Source organism: Cupressus sempervirens, chromosome 10, assembly GCF_028749045.1.
Source record: "Cupressus sempervirens isolate cs-2001-9-10 chromosome 10, ASM2874904v1, whole genome shotgun sequence".
NCBI lineage: Eukaryota > Viridiplantae > Streptophyta > Pinopsida > Cupressales > Cupressaceae > Cupressus > Cupressus sempervirens.
In genome coordinates, this window is record NC_143127.1 from 592,406,598 (window position 1) to 592,426,662 (window position 20,065).

At 34.1% G+C, this 20,065-nt stretch overlaps 1 protein-coding gene across 4 annotated transcripts in view; it reads right to left on the minus strand.

The window, feature by feature from the left end:
- The window catches only part of LOC149535255 (midasin-like protein), a 216,133-nt gene that overhangs the window by 165,437 nt on the left and 30,631 nt on the right, over positions 1 to 20,065 (minus strand). For all 4 annotated transcript variants that reach the window (XR_016356783.1, XM_089803665.1, XM_089803666.1 and 1 more), the window contains exons 7-8: positions 5,069 to 5,181; positions 4,813 to 4,932 (exon numbers count right to left, since the gene is read on the minus strand). Coding sequence is in view for 3 of the 4 variants with exons in the window: in XM_089803665.1 (XP_089659791.1) it covers positions 4,813 to 4,932; positions 5,069 to 5,181 (233 nt within the window). In the remaining variant the exon portion in view is untranslated. The remainder of the gene's footprint in view (positions 1 to 4,812; positions 4,933 to 5,068; positions 5,182 to 20,065) is intronic.

Here is a 20,065-nt window from a genome sequence, read left to right on the forward strand (position 1 = left end):
CCAGCCTAAGCCCGCTTAACTATGGAGTTTCCTCCATGGTTAAACCCAAATCCTGATAGCAATATCACAATTTGACTTGCTGTGGAAATTATCTCCTACCTATCAATTGATGAGCTTAAGGGGCTTTCTAATGAATGGTTCATAAGGCACAACACTTGGTGAAGGTTTTGCAAATGGGGTTGCAAGCTTTGGGTTTAACCATGGAGGAAACTCCATAGTTAAGTGTGCACAAGCTGGAGTATTACTAGGATAGGTGACCTCCTGTGGTCCTAATGCTTCACCCCTGTCAACATCACCTAGATCCAATGAGTGCTAAGTTTTCCATTTATTCTCATGAGAGATGGATTCGTGTTGAATCACTACTCATGAAACATGGGTCAATGAGTTTGACTCAAAATCACACAGTTAAATCCTGATAGCAATATCACAATTTGACTAGCTATGGAAATTATCTCCTACTTATCAATTGATGAGCTTAAGGGGCTTTCTAATGAATGGTTCATAAGGCACAACACTTGGCGAAGGTTTTGCAAATGGGGTTGCAAGCTTTGGGTTTAACCATGAAGGAAACTCTATAGTTAAGCGCGTTCAGGCTGGAGTAGTACTGGGATGGGTGACCTCTTAGGAAGTTCTGGTGCTTCACCCCTGTGAGCATCACCTAGATCCAATCAGTGCTAAGTTTTCCATTTATTCTCAGGAGAGATGGATTCATATTGAATCACTACTCATGAAACATGGGTCAATAAGTTTGACTCAAAATCACACAGTTAAATCCTGATAACAATATCACAATTTGACTTCTTGTGGAAATTATCTCCTACTTATCAATTCATTATCTTGCTTAGCTTGTTTGGGAAGAAGCAGAGTATCAAGGAACCGTTAAAGTAGCTTGTGAGGCAGGTCAGCTTCATCGGATGCTTGTGGATATGCAAATATCTCAAGTAGGTCCGACTCCTTTTAAATGTGATAATGAGGGAATTCTCAAACTTGCCAAGAATCTTGTCTTCAATGAAAGAACCAAACATGTTGATGTTCATTGTCATCGTAGTTACCGGATTCGTGCCCTAGAGGCTGGATCCGGATTCGGATCCGTGGCTGAATTATCCGGATTTTTTTTATTTTATTTTTTTGAATATTTTTTTTCGATTACTTTCTTAGTCATTATGGATTTGATCTAGAGATTCATACTATGAAATGATTTAGAATCATAGATTTATACTATGAAATGATTTAGATTCATAGCTTCATACTTTGAAATGATTAGTTTTAGATTATGTATATTTCTCTCACTTTTTAGTATATATAATGAGTATAAATATACACGAATCCTCCACGAATCATAATTGGGGAAAAAAAATTCACGAATCCACGGATCTGATTCACATGCCTGAATCGGATTCGTTTCACAAATCGGTAACTAAGACTGTCATCACATTAAGCAGTTGGTTAAAGACATGACAATTCAGTTGCAATATTTTTCAACTGTGGATCAGACTACAAACATTCTCACCAAGCCTCTCAGCATAGATAAGTTTACTAAATTCAAGAGGCAACTTGGTGTTGTTGACAGATTAACCATTAAGGGAGGGTATTAGAATATTAGAGTATTTCTATTTAATGGTCATCTTTTTTATATCATGTAAATATGTAGATAAGATTGTTTCTCCAATCTTCAGTTTCTTATTAGAAACTTTCCATTTTTTTATTCTTGTAAATACTTTACAATGATCTATTTGCTCATGTGTTAATACATAAAATAATCTACCTGTTACTTCTCAGTAATAGTTACCACATTTAAACATCAGAAGTTTCCACATACCCTTAATTCAACTATATTGTTTTTGCATGCTATTACTTTTCTAGTCATTTTGGTAACTAACATTCTTTGATTTCCTCATATACAAGAGCTATGTATCAAGGTTTCATTCTATAGGGTCTCCTATGCAACTTCTCCAATACAAGCTCTTACAGAAAAATAATTCAAGTGACTCCCTTCTTGATCTTTATATGTCCATATAAATATCTTTATATACTCCACGAAGACCCTTATTGTGAAGCATGTATGGTTCTTCCTATGTGCCTGTATTATTCTCTCTAGTGGTTGGTCTTGCATAAACAATGGTGCTTTCATCTGTAAATCAGTACACAGATGTCATGAACATCTCTCACTTTATTTCATATTATCGTTGATGATCTAGTGACCTAGTCTATTCATATTTTATTTATTGTCTGTTAATTTATATTTTATTTCGATTACAAACGCAAAGTGCAATTTTCTAATCACTGAATTGCCAGTAAATAGTCCTCCATCAGGGAATCTACTATCTTCTGAACTGTCTAGGTGTAAAACGCATTCCTTGTCTGGCTCAAACTGCCATTCAGAATTTGACTCTTACTTATGCTAGACTTTTTTTCTTCAATCAAATCTGTTTTGATTGTATCCATTTTACACGTATCACTTCCACTTTTGATGGATGTCATATTTTTGTGCCAAATATGTATTAATTATGCCTTATGATATGGACAACCAAAAATTGCATCACACTTTCCATGCTCATTTAGACAGAATGTTCCTCCTGATTTCCTGTGAAGTAGAGTACAAATTAAAGCCCAATTATTTCTGTTGTAGTTGTTTCATACTTCCACATAGTAGAATATCATTTTTCCCTTTCACAAACTGGTGTCTTCATCATGAGTTGCTTTTTATTTCTGTTTAACGTTTGAGCATTGCCCAGTAAGAAACATTTTTAACACATTTAAATCCAATGTTTGAATCAGTTTCTTGCCTTTGACAGTCTTTCTAATTTCTTTTAGTTTCTGATATTCTTGACTTTTGTTAATTCCTCTTTTGTCATTGTCTATTTTGAGTCTTTAATTGCTTGAAATCTTTGTTTGCAACCATTGTTTCTCAATACTCATTTTGAGTTTGTTTGTTCTACTTCCTTTTTGATTGCATGATGCACTCATATTGTCCCATTCATCAATGTCTCTCATGTTTTCTGACTACTTTGTACATTCTTTATAAGTAGAGCTCCTAGTTCACATTCAGAACATATATAGTTCTGTACATTCTTTATCAGTAAGGTTTCCTAGACCACATTCTGAAAATATTTTTTACACTGAAAGTAAGCTAATAGGTCATTCTCTTTTAAACTGATCCCACATTCCCAACATTGAATAATAGGTCTTGCACACTGATCCCTCGCATTGAAAATTTGTGATCTGATCTTGCTATTATTGCTCAGTGATCTTGGATTCGTTGCAGTTGCATATATTGTCTGTCTTCTTTTGGACCGGTATTTGAATTGAACAGGTAGCTTCTCATATTGGACAAAATACTCCTCTTTATTTCCTTCTGGCATTTTAGACACTCTCTTCCTGCTCGTTCTGTTTTATCTTTTCTAGATTTTGGGTCTTGCTTCACTATTTTGCTAAAAAAAGACAGTAAGCTCGATCCCTCCTCCATCAGCTTCTAATTCTTGCCCATCTTTTATTTCTTATTCTAAATCTAACATTAGATTTAAGTTTTTTATGTATATTTTTATGAACTGATGTTGGTAATATCCTCATACTGGTCTTACTTTGCCATTTTGCTAAACATTTTTGTAATCTTGATCCTTCTTCACCGTCATCAAAATCTCACCTCCTTCATCAGCTTCTAATTCTCAACCAAGTTTTTACTAATTGTTCTCAATCTAACATTAGGTCTAAATTTTTATTATATAGCTTTATGAACTGGTGTTGGTAATATCCTCGTATTGATCTTGCTTCATCAATTTGCTAAACATTTTTGTAAATTTGATCCTTCTATAACGTCGTCAAAATCTCACCTGCTTCATCAGCTTCTAATTCTCATCCATTTTTTACTTTTTGTTCTAAATCTAACATCAGATTTAAAGTTCTAAGTTCTAACGTATATTTTTATGAACTGGGGTTGGTAGTATCCTCATATTGGTCTTGCTTCTCAATATTTTGCTAAACATTTTTGTTAAACTTGACCCCTTTATCGTCATCAAAATCTCACCCATCCTATACTTGTAATAGACCTAACACTGGATTTAATGTATATTTTATGAGCTGGTGCTGGTAATATCCTTATAGTTTGCCCAAATCCATTATGTTGTTTAATACTAAAGAGAGATGGATCAAACAACTAATACCAATCTTTCATAATATCACAACATGAATTAATAACAGCATTCAAAAAAAGGAATTTTTTTAAGCAAGTGAGAAAAACTAAACACTAGTCAAATTATGTCCAGTAATGTTACAGACAAAATCAGTAAAATTTGGGCAAATTTTATAGCAATTCAACCAGCAGTCATGTAGAGTAAAACTCTAACATCACAACCAAAACTATTTTCTTTCCAGATAGGAAAATAACAATAAAAAATGAGAAATTGTTAAGCAGTTCCAGACATTAGAAACTGGCAGTCCTAAATCATAGTAATATAATTCATCTATGAGATGAATGAAGTGCATTGTTGAGTTTACCAAAATTAAGGGCTGACTAACCCTAAAAGCATTAATAATAAACATTTTTTTATAATTCACCACTTTAATATAAAAATATCGATCTAGTGTTTATGGCTTCCAATCTTCTTGTATATGATAGATAGCAAGACCTCAATATTAGTGAAAGACTTAATCTGTCAGAAATGAAGCTGCTAATTGAAATAATATGGCTGCCTCCCAATAATAACTCAATTGTTTAATGATCAACTAACCTCCACTTGACCTATAGAAAATTTGATGTGTTTGCGCTACAAAATAGTGTAGAAATTAACATAATTAAATCACTATCATACCAACCTCTCCCTGACCAGGAACATATAATTTTCTGTCCTCCAATAAAGGTGCAAGAACTGAGAGAATGTCAGATGGTGCCTTGTCAATATCTTCAAAAACTACCCAGAATCCTCTAACCACAGCCTGCATTGAAAACCAGACCAGACGCACAATACAGCTGAGAAAATACTCCAATTGCAAGATAGATACACATATGTGAACTAAGAGATTAGACATCTCAGAAAAAAGCATCTTTGTTGACAATATAGAAAAAATCAACCTGAGTAAGTGAACCTGGCTGCCACTTGAACTCTCCCGGAATCTCAGTACAGATGTAAGTGCCGATCAGTGTTTTGCTGTCCATTTGATCATCTAAATGGATGGACAAGATATCTAGACGCCAAAGCAATCAAAGGATAATATTAATATGCATAACCTCATTTAAATAAAATAGCAATTAAAATTGAAAGCAGACCATGATATAGATTTTTCTACAGTCACAGAACAAATATAACTAAATTTGTATTCTATAATAATACACTTTTCAAACTAAAGTAGCTTATTGCAAAAAGAGAAATAGCATGATGCAAATACATAATTCATCAACTATATTGTTTCAAAACACAATAGTCTTGCCAAGGAAAATATATCAAAATTTAAGTGCTGGTCTAAAATTCCAACACCCAGTTGAAAATCAAAGCCACGTTTCTACCACATAGAGAGATACAAATAAACACTGGGGCATACAAAAGTAACATTTATCCATCCATACCAAAGTCTTTCTATTTTCATTATGAGACAGGAAATCGTATTTTTATTACATTTCCATTTTCTTCAAAACAGATCAAATTTGTACAGTACAAGAGAAAAGAGGAACCACGACTTCCTACAATTTAAAACTAGCTGATATCCATTTGCTTCAGATCCAGAGTTGTATGACCAAAATAACAGAAGGATTTGTTGTATGATCTTCTGTTGAATTAATATTTTAATAGTTGAACAAATGGACTTCCAAACTGATTGCATTTCCTAGAAGTGTAATGGCTCTTGATCAGGACCAGTCGTCTTCCATGAAGATGGAGAGGATGCAAGCCCATACCGTAAGCACACAACCTGACTTATAACATCCCATGGCTGTCATATGAACTACAAAACAGCTATAGGATGAACAAACCAACCATAAAATACTATTCCGGAATCAAATATCAATCTAGTTGTCTATTTGCCATGTCAATGACAGGCAAGAATGATGCACAGTTTTGTCACAGTTTCTTTTTTAATTGTATATCATATGTGTCTATTTGACATATATTTTTGTAGGAAGCATGGATAGGAAGTTAGCTCATGTTGTAAAGGACTTTTAGAGATTGATGAAAATTTCAAATCTGAGTCAAGTTTGGGATATAATCTACAAGTGTTCAAAAACTCATTGAAAAGGAGCTTAATCTGGTATTTGATGATAAAATTTGTACCAGCTATAATTAGAGATAAAGAAAATCTAATGGCTATAGCAGAGACGATAGAGAGCAAAATGTTCCCATTGAGGATAAAAGCAAGTGAATCAAATGCATCTGTTATATTCCATTAGTGAGCATATCGGTTATGTCACCAAAGGTATGAACATCTTAATTTTCAAGGATTCCATACGTTCAACCAAAGAAATATAGTACATGGATTAATGAAATTTCAAGCAAGAGAAAAGGAAGTGTGCAAGGGTTGTGCACTTGGAAAACACTACAGAGATAGGAATCCGCAGTACACGGAAAGCATGTCAGTCGTTGGAGTTTATTCCTTCTGATTTGTCCAATCCCATGCCCAAGGCAAACATAGGCATGAAATGCTACATGATACTACTAGATATATCGAATGGAGAAAGAAAGTAGACAAATGCTACATGTCAGACGTTGGAGATTATTCCTTCTGATTTGTCCAATCCCATGCCCAAGGCAAACATAGGCATGAAATGCTACATGATTACATTCATTGATGATGCTACTAGATACATAGAATGGAAAAAGAAAGTAGACAAATGCTGTCTAAACATAGATAGAGGAGGTGAATTTTGTTAACATTTAATGAAATTTATGCAAGAAAGAAAGACCAATGACAATTAACAGCACCTTCTCCACCACAACAAAATGGTGTGGCAAAAAGAGAACAAATCATTAACTAAATCAACAAGAAGCACGCTGTAATATGGACAAAATATTGCAGGCTGAAGCAATTAATTTTATTGTTAATATTGAGGATAGAAGTCCAAGTATTGGACTAAGAGAATGACACCACATATACAATGATATGAAAGAAAGCCTGCAGTGACACATTAGAAAGCATTGGTTTTTTAGCTCATGTTCCTATAGGATAGGTGACGATAAAAGACAGGAAGTGATTTATATGAAAGAAAGCCTGCAGTGACACACTAGAAAGTATTGGTTTTTTAGCTCATGTTCGCGTAAGATAGTTGATGATAAAAGACAGAAAGTGGTTGCCAGGAGTTACGCGTGTATATTTGCCAACTAGTTTTATCTCCTTAAAAAAAGAAAGCTTCATAAAATGCAATATTTTTTAAAGAGTCTATAAGATCAATCGGAAAAAGAGAAAGGAACAGTAATTTTGTGGAATAATTTCGATCAATAAGAAAAAATTTAAGTTCAAAAACTACATCAAATTCAATCAATTTTGTTACATGGAAAAATTAGCTAACACAAACTAATCCTCCAAACTTATTTTGACAACAGAATTTTGAAAGAAGGTTAACAAGAAGAAGAGCCAGAGAAAACAATTTAGATAGAGAAAAGGTTGATCATATATTTTACACAAATTTTGAGATGGAACCTATTAAGTTTAAATGAAATATTGGAAAGAAAGAATGCATTGCTGTTAGATTTACAGCATTTTTTTAAATTTAAGTGAAAAGGTTGGTCATATATTTTACACAAATCTTGAGGTGCGACATATTAAGTTTTAAAGAAATGTTGGAAAGAAGGAATGCAGTACTGATAGATTTACTGCATATTTTTTAATTCAGTATTTTTATGTTGCAAAATGAGATTATATATCTCATTATATATATGCAAGAAGTGTTTTTATACCAAGGGACAGCATTAGTATACTAAAATAATTATTATATGATATATTTTTATATAATATACTAATTATATAAATATAATTATTATAATTATATAAATATAATTTATAATATAATATAATATAATTATTACTAATATAATAATTATATTTTAAATTTAATATTATATATAATATAGTTATTGTCAATACAATAATTATATTATTTATCACAACCTTTATGTTATCTATGTCGGCATGAAGGAATACGACCATAGCTACAGCCTACAATAACATCAACACTCCCTCTTAGCTAGGGAGGGACTCATTTTAGGTTGTGTCGCAAAATGATTAATTTAATATCTTGGGTTAGTCATACTGAATAATTTGATTAATCAATTAATGTATCAAATATAATACTTCATATTACTCGAGACACCATTGTGAGTCAAATATTGAACATCACTACATGGCATGATCTCGGATATCACCTCATGCGATATTTGAACATTTGATTATGGCATATTCTCAAATACCACTTCGTGTGATATTGAACATTAGATCTGTATCATCATGGCAGTTCTTTAAATATTGCCTAATGTGATATTGAACATTATATATATATATATATATATATATATGTTCTTCAAATATCACCTCATGTGATATTAAACATTAGATATCTATCATTAAGTCATATTCTTCGGATACCGCCTATAGCAATATTAAACATTAGATATCTACCATTGTGTTATGTTCTTCAGATACCACCTCAAGTGATATTGAACAATAGATATCTACCATTGTGTTATGTTCTTCAAATGCCACCTCAAGTGATATTGAATAGTAGATATCTACAATTATGTTATGCTATTCAAATATCACCTCAAGTGATATTGAACATTAGATGTCTATCATCATGTTATGTTCTTTGAATACCAACTCCAGTGATATTGAACATTAGATATCTACCATTATGTATTGTTCTTCAGATACCACCTTAAGTGATATTGAACATTAAATATCCACCATTATGTATTGTTCTTCGGATACCACCTTAAGTGATATTGAACATTAGATATCTACCATCATGTTATGTTCTTTGGATACCACCTAGTGTGACATCAAACATTAGACATCGACCATAATGGATTTCAAGAAATCTACATTAGTAATGGAAATTACTTTATGAAATCTACCATAACGGATTTCAAGAAATCTACATTAGTAATGGAAATTACTTTATGAGGCATCAACCTTCATTGTGAGATCATTACCTCACAATGAAAATAATAGCATACAAGTATCTTATCATTGTAAGATCATCACCTCACAAGGATATTCATATCGAAAGTACAAGGAAATCACCACATATTCTCTCAAGTGGTGATGTCATCGCATCACACATATGACATCCACCATAAACCATTTCAGAGGGGTGGTAACAAGGGCTTATTCTCCCTCAAGGAGAAGAACTCATTATAGTACATCTCAAGGAGTTCTCGCAATCGAGACTTCGTTCTTCACAATATCAAGCCTCACTCGAAAATGCACAAACTTCACTCTGGCAAGTAGCTTGGTAAGGATATCAGTCATTTCGTCCTTAGTGCTTATCTGCTTCACATGAATAGCATTCCTTTGCACGATCTCTCTAATATAGTGATATTTGATCTCCACGTGCTTTGACCTATCATGAAATACAAGGTTGGAGTTTGCATCACTCTTGGTGAATCCCAAGCTCACCATGTATCCATCTATCTAGGAATATCACAACCTAGGTGTCCGCATAAACAAATTTCAGCCTAATCACTAGAGAGACCATCTCAACATGGTCAACTAAAGTAAATCCATCTGAACCCATATGACCAAGATACTCGGAGGTCAACTAAAGAAAATCCTCTAGCTGCTCCCTCTGATATGGAAGCAGACCCTTCTCACCTATGTTGTTTGCCTATGTGCAAGATCTCCATCCATTAGTACATCTTCAAGTAACAATGTCACTACATATAAGTAGTCCTTGCCCATCTCCCCTATATATTCAAAAGTAAATGAAAGCAACTTGAGAAAACTATTTTGAACATTCCACTCTGGCACCCAACATTCATTCATGAAGGTTGGCAGAAACAGTAAATCGAGAACAACTCTCTGCCACTATAGCAATAGTTACTACTGTAAAGACACAGTTTGGACACTCCTAGACCTTTATATTATTCAATAAAGCAGCAAGCACATCTTGTGACCCAATTGCCTTTGCAATGTGTCCAAGTTTGTTCGTTCTTGCCCTTCAAATACCCTTCTTATGTGCTTTCAACATCTCGAGAAGTTCAAAGCAAGTTCAAATCCATTCTCAAATGGGTACAAATTCAGCTCCCCCAGTCAACAATTATGTTCAAAAGATGGATCTGAAAAATTCCACATACTCTTCTCCCAAATATTCGTAAAGAACAATACCCAAGTGTCCCATGTGCCACTCGTCTCGACACTGCTTCATAACATCAATTTGAGGTATAAGATCTGAAGCTCTTTGACGAACCTATGCACTCTTGTTATTGCATCTTCTACCATTAGAAATCGTACAAATATTCTTTTACTTTTAACTTCCCATTTAACCAAACTTTTGTTCCATGTTTTCACTCAGGTGAAATGAAAACATCAACTACATTGTGAGCATATTCCTTACACTCAATGCAAAAAGACAATCTCCTTACACTCAATGCAAAAAGACAATCTCATTAATGCACATCATTCTCAAGATAAAGTTGTATTCTGTTTCCGGAGCACATGAAACTGAGAATCATACTACTTGAAAACGTGCTTGACATATCTTTACCAGTCCAATATTTTTGTGACGCCTCAGCATTATTCATTATTATGAATGACAATACACATAAAATAATTCATTTTCCATTTCCTATCTTCTGCAAGTTCTGAGTTCTTCATGTTATCTCAATTTGAACTTGGTCATTTCCTTAAGAGTTTCTTATTTTACTTCAAAAAAATTCTCTCTGATGCTCTATGTATGTTGTATCTTAATATCTCTTGAAGACCAAGCAAGGGAGTCCTAAAACATGAAGATATGTGACCTGGGCATCCTTTGTCGATTACTTCTATGCAACATTCTCAAAATATCTGTTTTGGGCCTAAAACCCTCCCCACTCATGCATTGACAGATATCGGTATCATAACCTTGAAGCACAGGTTGAGAAGCTACTGGTGAAAGTTGTAGTATTTGTCATTACACCTAGCACTCCCAAATATTTGAAGATTTCCCAACCTTTTAAACAAATCTAATTTTTTCATGTATCCAAGGATATCCATACTTGTTTGGGACATTTTGCAAAACCGTTTCACATGCCTTGTCAGTGCCTTTCAGTGACATATATACCTTGTTCGTTAAAAAGCTCAGCCTTTTGCCTTTTAGTAGCTTTACTAATGCTTTGGTGGATGCCCATACACTGTTTCAAAACTGCCTGTTCTCACAGGGGCAAGACGGACGCTGGAAATCGATGTGAAATATGACATTACATCCACCAGTTGCATCCCTCCAAAGGTTTTGAACACCTTTCTACCGAATTTGTTATGTGCATTCCTGCAACCACAACACATGTGAGACCACAGTTCTTCGAGGCATTCCTGCCAACAAATACTTCACGACCTTGAACAACATCCATGCCTGCTGAGACAGCATCTGAAACAATCTTGTAGAAATCCTTTATTTTTGACGCCAGTCCATATCGTGTTTCAACACTTCCATTAGCGCACAGACAAAGAAGAATATTGGCAAAAAATTGGAACCTGGCAAAACACCTGCCAATCACATTTACTAAAAGTCTCTAAAACCTTTTCACCAAATTCATTTTGTGCAAGTTCTGCAGTCATTGATGACGTCTCTTGAGGCAGACTGCGAAATAGTTTATACACCTTGTCGATGCATCCATATTTTGCATATATACTTTGCAGAGCTTTAACAGATGTTCACACTATTTCCTAAATCTCACTTTGTCACAGGTGAACAGAGTGTTGGCAAAGGCTTTAATGGAAGCTTAGACCTGCAAACACATTTACTTAAAGGCTTTGAAGCTTCTGTAGATAATTATATTGCTGCTTAGGGAATGTGTCCATTAGTGGAGATATCATCGTCCATTCTATCTATCGGTTCCAATACTACAAATCATGGCTGAGAGTATTCCCCTGCATAACAGAAATGCCAAACTATATTCTCTTACTTTTAATATCATTTGTCATACCTTCCATTAGAAACAATTTATCACACAGTTCATCATTCACCTACCTTTCACTGTAAATATTATACGACCAAGCTGTAAGTCAGGATTCCATGATTAACACCAACCTGGAATACAAAGCATAATAGATTTTGCAGTGTATGGTCTAGTCAAAATTTAATTTCCAATGTCTCCAAATCTAAGCCCTGGGGAAAGCACACTGCCCTGATACCATGTTAGGTTTTCTGCATTTTTTTAAATTCAATTTTCTATGCTGCAGAATGAGATTACATATTTCATTATGTATATGCAAGAGCACCAAGGGACGTCATTAATATTATAATTATATAATATAATTAATATTCATATAAAAATATTATTATATTATTATAAAATATAAGTATTATTAATTAAATAATTATATTTTCAATTTAATATAATATATAATATAATTATTGTCAATACAATACTTATATTATCAAAACCTTTATGTTATTTCTGTCGATGTAAAGGAGTCCAACCATAGCTACATCAACAATTACAACAATGCAAAAAGAGATTGATGTTATCAAAAGAAACAAATCTTAGAAGCTTCTATAGCTAACAAAGGACAAGTGTGTTTTTTTATGGATATATTGAAGAGGAGATGAATGTGGATCAGCCACAAGGTTTTGAAGAAGTCAAAAGTGTATTTTTTTATGGATATATTGAAGAGGAGATGTATAGATCAGCCAGATCAGCCACAAGGTTTTGAAGAAGACAAAGAAGGTTCAACATGTTTACAGTGTTACATCCCAAAGTTTGACCTAATTTAAATTTATTTATAGCCGTTGAATTGAATGGATTTTCTTTCATAATCATGTGGAAAGGGTAGTTAAATATATCTGTTGTATTCATTATTTGTTTAACTGTTTAATGATGATGGTCGTTATCCATTGTTTGCCATATGATGATGATAGTAGTTAGCAGTTGCTTGGTTTCGGAATTATGGTTAATAATTAAATTCCTTGCTAATATCTACGTTAAATGTCATTATGGATTTATCACGGAACTTGTTATTATCGTGGAAAATCTTGCATGGGTGATTGCAGGAGAAGATGAAGGGGAGAAGCATTGCTAAACAAGATCAAAGGAATGGAGTACTATCTTAGTCCACTTATATGGTCAACAAGTATGACCCCTAACTATCTTGGTAAGGACCTAGTGACTTGTATAGCAGGGTACAATCATTTGGACACGCATGAACTATTATATAAACATTAAAAACATTAATAATTTTAACTTAATTAAAATACATACCTTTATCAGATTATGGTTGACATTTCCATCATTTAGTTGTAACACATTTGTGTATGTGCACATAGATATAGAAATAAAGGTGACACCATAATATAGTTTTTATACAAGATTCTATCTAATACGTACATTTAAATACATGTACAAGAAGAAAAAATAATCTTCCAAATAAAGTATGTATTTAAATATACATAATAAGAGATACAACCTTGTATAAAAACATATAATATGATGCCAATCTTATAAATACATCTATATGCAAGTAGATAAATATATTATAATTTATCCTTGATTCATATCCTTGAAATTATTTTTTCTTATCTATTCAATTCTTTAATTGAAACAGAAATGTACATTTGCAATTTGATTCTCGATGGATCAACAAAACAAATCTTTTTAAACCGATCATGAGTTACGGTTGACGATCTTGGAAAGCCTTTTATTATGGAAGCCGTGAGAAACCAAGATGATATAAGACCATCGAGTCTCATTCCTCACGATATATCTCTTTGCAATTTTCCTTACATTCTTTCCCTCTGCATATTTTCTTGCCACAATATTCCCATTTCATTTATACTTTTGCTGAAATACGTGATTGGTAATCACACTAAGATTGCATTTGGAGTTCTTTTCGTGAAGGAGCTGGTTGATAGCGTCTAGCCAAGACTCAATCACCATCCAAATTTACCAGGTTATGTGGTTGCCTTTCCATATCCAAATGATTATAATGTGTTTTATCAGATACTACTGCATTTGTAATTACAGAAGCAAGATACAGTTCCAAGATATGACATACATCATCCTTGTCTTAATATCATTGGATAGTTTCTCTTTAGGTCAGAACTTCTTATGATGAGTCAAAACCAGGATATGACATACATCATCCTTGTCTTAATATCATCGGATAGTTTCTCTTTAAAGGTCAAAACTTCTTATGATGAGTCAAAACCAAATATTCATGTCATGATATCATATCTTTATTCTATTGTTGAATGTTAGAATCAAATGGTATTTATTTTGTAGGTCTTAAGATTATATTTCTCAAGTCATAGAAATGTGATATGCTGAAAACATGTAATATTCTTATTTCAATTGAGGATCAACAGAAAGAGCTAGTTGCTCTGAGATTCAAACACCTGGGACTCACCCAGCTGTATAGCCAAGGAAGAGATCAAGAGGTGAGATAGAAATCTGCAATAACATGGAAATAAAAATCAGAATAGAAAATCATTTAATAGCTCATGCATGTTCATATTTATTGTTCTCTTGTTGTCAAGTCAAGCGGTGGTGATCAAGTAATTGAACCCATCTGAAAACCTTGGCCAAGGTCATTAAAGGCATGTTTGTCATCTATGATCACTTGATGTCAATAGTGTCAGTTATTCAAACATGTTCATCCATTACTGAGTGGACATTCTAAACACCGGAAATGCTTAGGTGGCTAGACTAGAAGTATCCCAAGCCTGATCCTGGGGTAGGAAAGGTCTTTCTATTCAATAGATTGTGTGGGGATGAATATGGTCCGAGGTTGGGAAGTTAAGCCTAAGTCAATGCTTCTCCTCTTACCAAAAGCCAAGGCTTGCACAACTAGTTAAAGACTCACCAATTACTTCTTGTATGTTTCTTCTTACCATTCCTAATATGCATTTATATTCCTCTTGTAACTAATCATGTATTTACTTTACTATATGCAGTGGAAGATAATTAATTGTTATTTCAATTACTTCAATTAATCGTTATTTCAGTTACTTCAGCTAATCGTTATTTCAGTTACTTCAGCTAATCGTTATTTCAGTAACTTCAATTAATTGTTATTCCAGCTATTTCAGTTGAATGGTTATCTCAGTTAATTGTTAGCAGTTAAATTAGTTAATGTCTCTTGAAAAGGATTTAAGAAGTTTTGTTTTGAAAGTTGGTTAAAGAAAACTCTTTCATTTCTATGTGAAACTATGTTTTAGATCTTTGTTTTGTTATGAAATTCCATTTGTTACATACAGGTTGAAGAAAGAAACTTAGTGATTTGAAACATGCACCGAGAGCATGGTATTCAAGAAATGATTTGTGGTTCTTAGCAAATGAATATGTGAGAAGCAAGGATAGCATAGAATACATATTGGGAATAGGGTGAAAAATTTTATGTTTGCTTGACGATCTAATCTATACACAAAGATCAAACAGGATTAAGAAAGAATACAAAGAGTCGGTATTGAGAGAGCTTGTTGACTAATTTAGGACTAGTGCAATCGTTTATTGTCATGGAGTCACCCCAATCTCATCATAGGATCTTTATTCAGTAACCTAAATAAAAGATATGTTGGAAAAGTTCAATATGCTAGATTATAAAAGTTGGTGTACCAATTACACAAGGATTTTTCCCCATTAACCATATGAGCCAACTAACCACAGCCCTAGACAATAAGTAATTTTCTCAACTATCTATTATAATAAATAGATAGATAAAAGATAAATTGTATTAATGTCCAACAAGTGACCACAAATGGGTAAAAGGGGATAGAGTGTTATACAAGAGAGAATACAACTAAAGGAACACCAAAAGGTGATCAAAGAACAAACTAAAGAGTAGCAGAAGGTAGGAAAGAACAAAAACCAAGTTCCCGGAGAAGACGAGGAGGGGGAGAAGCCACCAAACAACTAAGGAACCGAGGTGATAAAGAAAAACCCCAAAACCTAAGGATAACCCATTGAGTGATAGGGGGCAATGCCAACAATGTTGTGTCCAAAGGTAACCCACCCAACTTGAAGGAATGGATCTCTGAGAGGAGGATCTACGTGGCCTCATGGACCTAGAATAAGGAGGTGAGGCAAGCTACCTTTCGATGCCATGCATCATTCCAGGAAAAAAGATGTAATGAGTTGATCATTAAAAGGGCACAAGGGGCACTAAAAAGAATGATCTATCTAACAAATGCCTCCTTGCAAATAAAGAACACATCTATGATTCATGTACGTGAAGGAGGAGGAGAAAGATTGAACCTCCTTAAAAAGACAATAGAACCTACCTCTTATCTCAAAGTAGATAGAACAGCGAAAGATAAAGTGCTCTTGTGACTCAGCCTCGTTGAAGGTTTAAAGTTGGCAAATCCTATCACACCTATTTAACTAATTGTCGATCTCAACAAGACAATGGTGAGAGCCACTTTGAAGAAACCCAAGGAAATCCTGAGGGAGTATTGCCAATGGCGAGAAGAGCACTAAGGACGAATAATGATGCCATCTTCAATCTCTTGAAAGTGCTCAACACAGAAAGCCATCTTTGGGCAAACCCCCATAGGGGTTGATCCTAGTGGTGTGAATGTACTGCCTATAAATATTACCCCTAATGCACCTGTTCAGCTCCTGCCCAAGGGTGAGGAGGGGGAAGTGGCATCCACAAAGCACTGAATGGGGGAAGAAAGTCAATCTCAATCTTGATAGTACTCAAAAGGGTCACGACACCAACAAATCAACAACAACACCAACTAGGAGTGGCCGAAAGAACAAGGGACTCCAAGGAGAAAAAGGCAAGGTAGGGATATCTCTAGCAACCCTCACTAGAGTCGGCAAAACTAGAAAGACTGTACAAGCACCAAAAGAGGTTGAAATGTTGTTGAGCATAACGAATGGGCCCCAAACTCAGCAATAATAATGTTGTGAGGAGTAGATTCTCTATATCTGATGAATTGTCAATGAGAACCTATACCCACTCAATGGAAGCCCAATTGAACTCTAGAAGTGAAGGCCCCCAGACCGTGGTGCCATAAAGAACAGTAGGTCAAACAGGAGTGTCAAGAAGGGTAATCTTGGACAAGATATGCTAGTAGTGATGCAATAAGCATTGTCTCTAAAGAAGAAAAAGGGGCCAAATGCCCTTGTTGATACATGGCTAAAACACGGGCCTCAAGATGAAGTGAGGACCCGAAAATATCACTCCCAAGTACGTGTAAGATGAGACAATCTCAATTCAAGAAATGAATGCCTATAGTTCATGCTTAACTACAGTGAATTACCCGGAGCCCCCTATCTATATATGGCAATAAAACATCAAACTGGTCGACTAGCTTCCCCAGCTCGACCTATCCAGCCAAACTTACAACTAGCTATAATGTTGTTAGCAGGCCCCTTTATAAATTGTGGACTTGCCATCTCACCCATCAAGTGGACAGGTTAGGCCCTTCCTTCCGAAAGTAGGAGAACCCATAGGCCAGGGTTATAATAGTAGGGGCCCACCCAACTTATAGATATTCCCTGGAGACATCCATCCAGAGCTTGATCTAGTTGCGGAGGATGAGATTTTTTGCGGCAATAGGAGACCATTACCATAGCTTTACCCAAATTCACAATAAACTTCCTAAAATCACAAAAGAAAGACAAGCAATCTAACTATCTTTGAAGACCCTCGAGGGAGGAGGCCAAAATGAACACATCATCTGCAAAAAAAAATATGAATCAACAACTAGTGGAGAAGGAAACTAACCCTGAAAGGTTCTCATGAAGGAGCTTCCCAAGCCCATCAATGTAAGTCCCGAAAAGAGTAAGAAATAAGGGTCATCCCTGCTTCACCCCAATGGTGCTATTGATAAAGCTGGAGAGGCCAATAGGAATCCTAAGACAACTCAAAACAACCTCATATAATATCATAATGGTAGTGAGAAGAACAAAAGAGATGTCTATATATATCTAGTTGAGTTGTTACTACATAATTACCAATAGAAAGAAGGATAGGTAGATTCACATGTTGAAAGAAAGAAGGATAGGTTTGAAACAAGTACCAAGAGCATGGTATTCAAGAGTTAATTTGTGATTCTCAACAAATGGATATTTGAGAAGCATGAATAGCACACACTATATTTCAAGAATGAAGGGAGTGGAGCATTTTATGTTTCTCTATATTTTGGTGAACTAATCGATAGGCAAGGATTGAACAAGATGAAGAAAGCATATAAAGAGTTTGTAACTAAAAAATTAGAGCTACTACTTTAGGAGTGGCACAATATTTCTTGTCATGGAGTCCCCCTGTCTCATGGTAAGATCTTTACGCATCAACCTAAGAAAGTGCAAGAGATATGTTGAAGTAGTTTAATATGCTTGATTATAAAGGAGTTGGTGCAACAATTGCACATGGATATTGCTTCCTCTTAATCATGTGAGCTACTTAATCACATGATCCAAGGGACCAAAACCCTACAAAATATGAAATTTTCCAAACCATCTATTAAAATAAAATAAAAATAGAGTGCTATACGTATCAAGTGTAGAAATTGCTGTATAAATTTTCAATAGAAAAATTCTAGGAAATCAGGTTCTTCCTCTAGGACCCTTGGGCCCCATGCCGGTTTGTCTCAAGTGTGAGACACTAGGGTTCAAGTAAGGTGCCAAATCCCAACAATGGGTTTGGCCTATCGAATTTGGGCAGATCTATAGATAATTTCATACAATTTTCTGAAGTTCTACAAGGATTTTTTTGACACTTTCGCCAAGAATTTTGTTGGGTCTTCTTCGAAAATGGTTTTTATCAAAGAAAGAAGGTTATATCATCATTGCCTACAAGACTATTTTTACCAAAGTCTGTGGGAAACACAAAGTGTGTGTTGAAATTATCTATAGCCAAAAGCTGCATTATCTCATTGTAAACCATCTTACCCAATTATAACTGATTAGAGTAGTTGTTCACATTATTGTTATTTGTAAAATGGACAACATTATTAAAGATTGCAGTGTCACCCACGGAACCAATTCCATTTGTTTTCAAATCATTGAATTCAGGAAAATTAATGCTTAGACCTCATAAAGAATTCAAGGAAAAAATAAGACTATACCATCCATGTTTCATCCTATTGGATTCTTTGTTGTATATCTAGATATCTACTACCAATTTAGATTAAAAACTACATATAAAATGACAATTTCCATCCATTTTATAATTTAATTATTATATTCTAACATTATATATTAGTTTTATTAATAATTTATTTTATGTTAATTTTATAATTATTATATTATATTATAATATTAATTTTCTTATTTGTAATTTTAATAATAAATATTAGATATTAATAAATATTAATAGATTAATTATTATACATATTTCATATATAATACTTACATAATTATATAATTGCCAACAATGGCATGTTATGATAATTTAGTTGTGTTGCTCTCACCATTAACGTTTGAATCCCACTAGGGATGAGGTCCCCCCTTTGTGACCTTGCCAGTGTATAGCTCTGGATCAAAGCATTTACTCCTCTTTAAATATATAAATAATTTATCAGTAATTATTGTTAAAAATAAATAATTTATTAATCACTTCTATAATTTATAACAATATATCAATCAAACCATTCTTGTACACACAAACCCAAATATGCCACCACCTCCCAAAAAAACATTTGAGCAAACTCGAAGTGTAATGTCCCCATTTTTTGGAGGAGTTAAATTATTTAAAAGTTATCAATAAAAATATATTACAAGATAACTTTATATTTAATTAACTCAATAAAGTGATATTTTATAAAATCATTAAATAAATCAATCTTCTAGAGGTTGCTGGAAGAAGCGATGAATAAATAAAAAGGAGGCCGACCTATCGAGAAAAAAATAAACAAATAGGCATTGAGGGCTCATTGCCTATCATCGAGATTTATCATTAATTTTTGCTTATGTGCGTTGTGGAGCCTAGGGTTTCTGCAAGT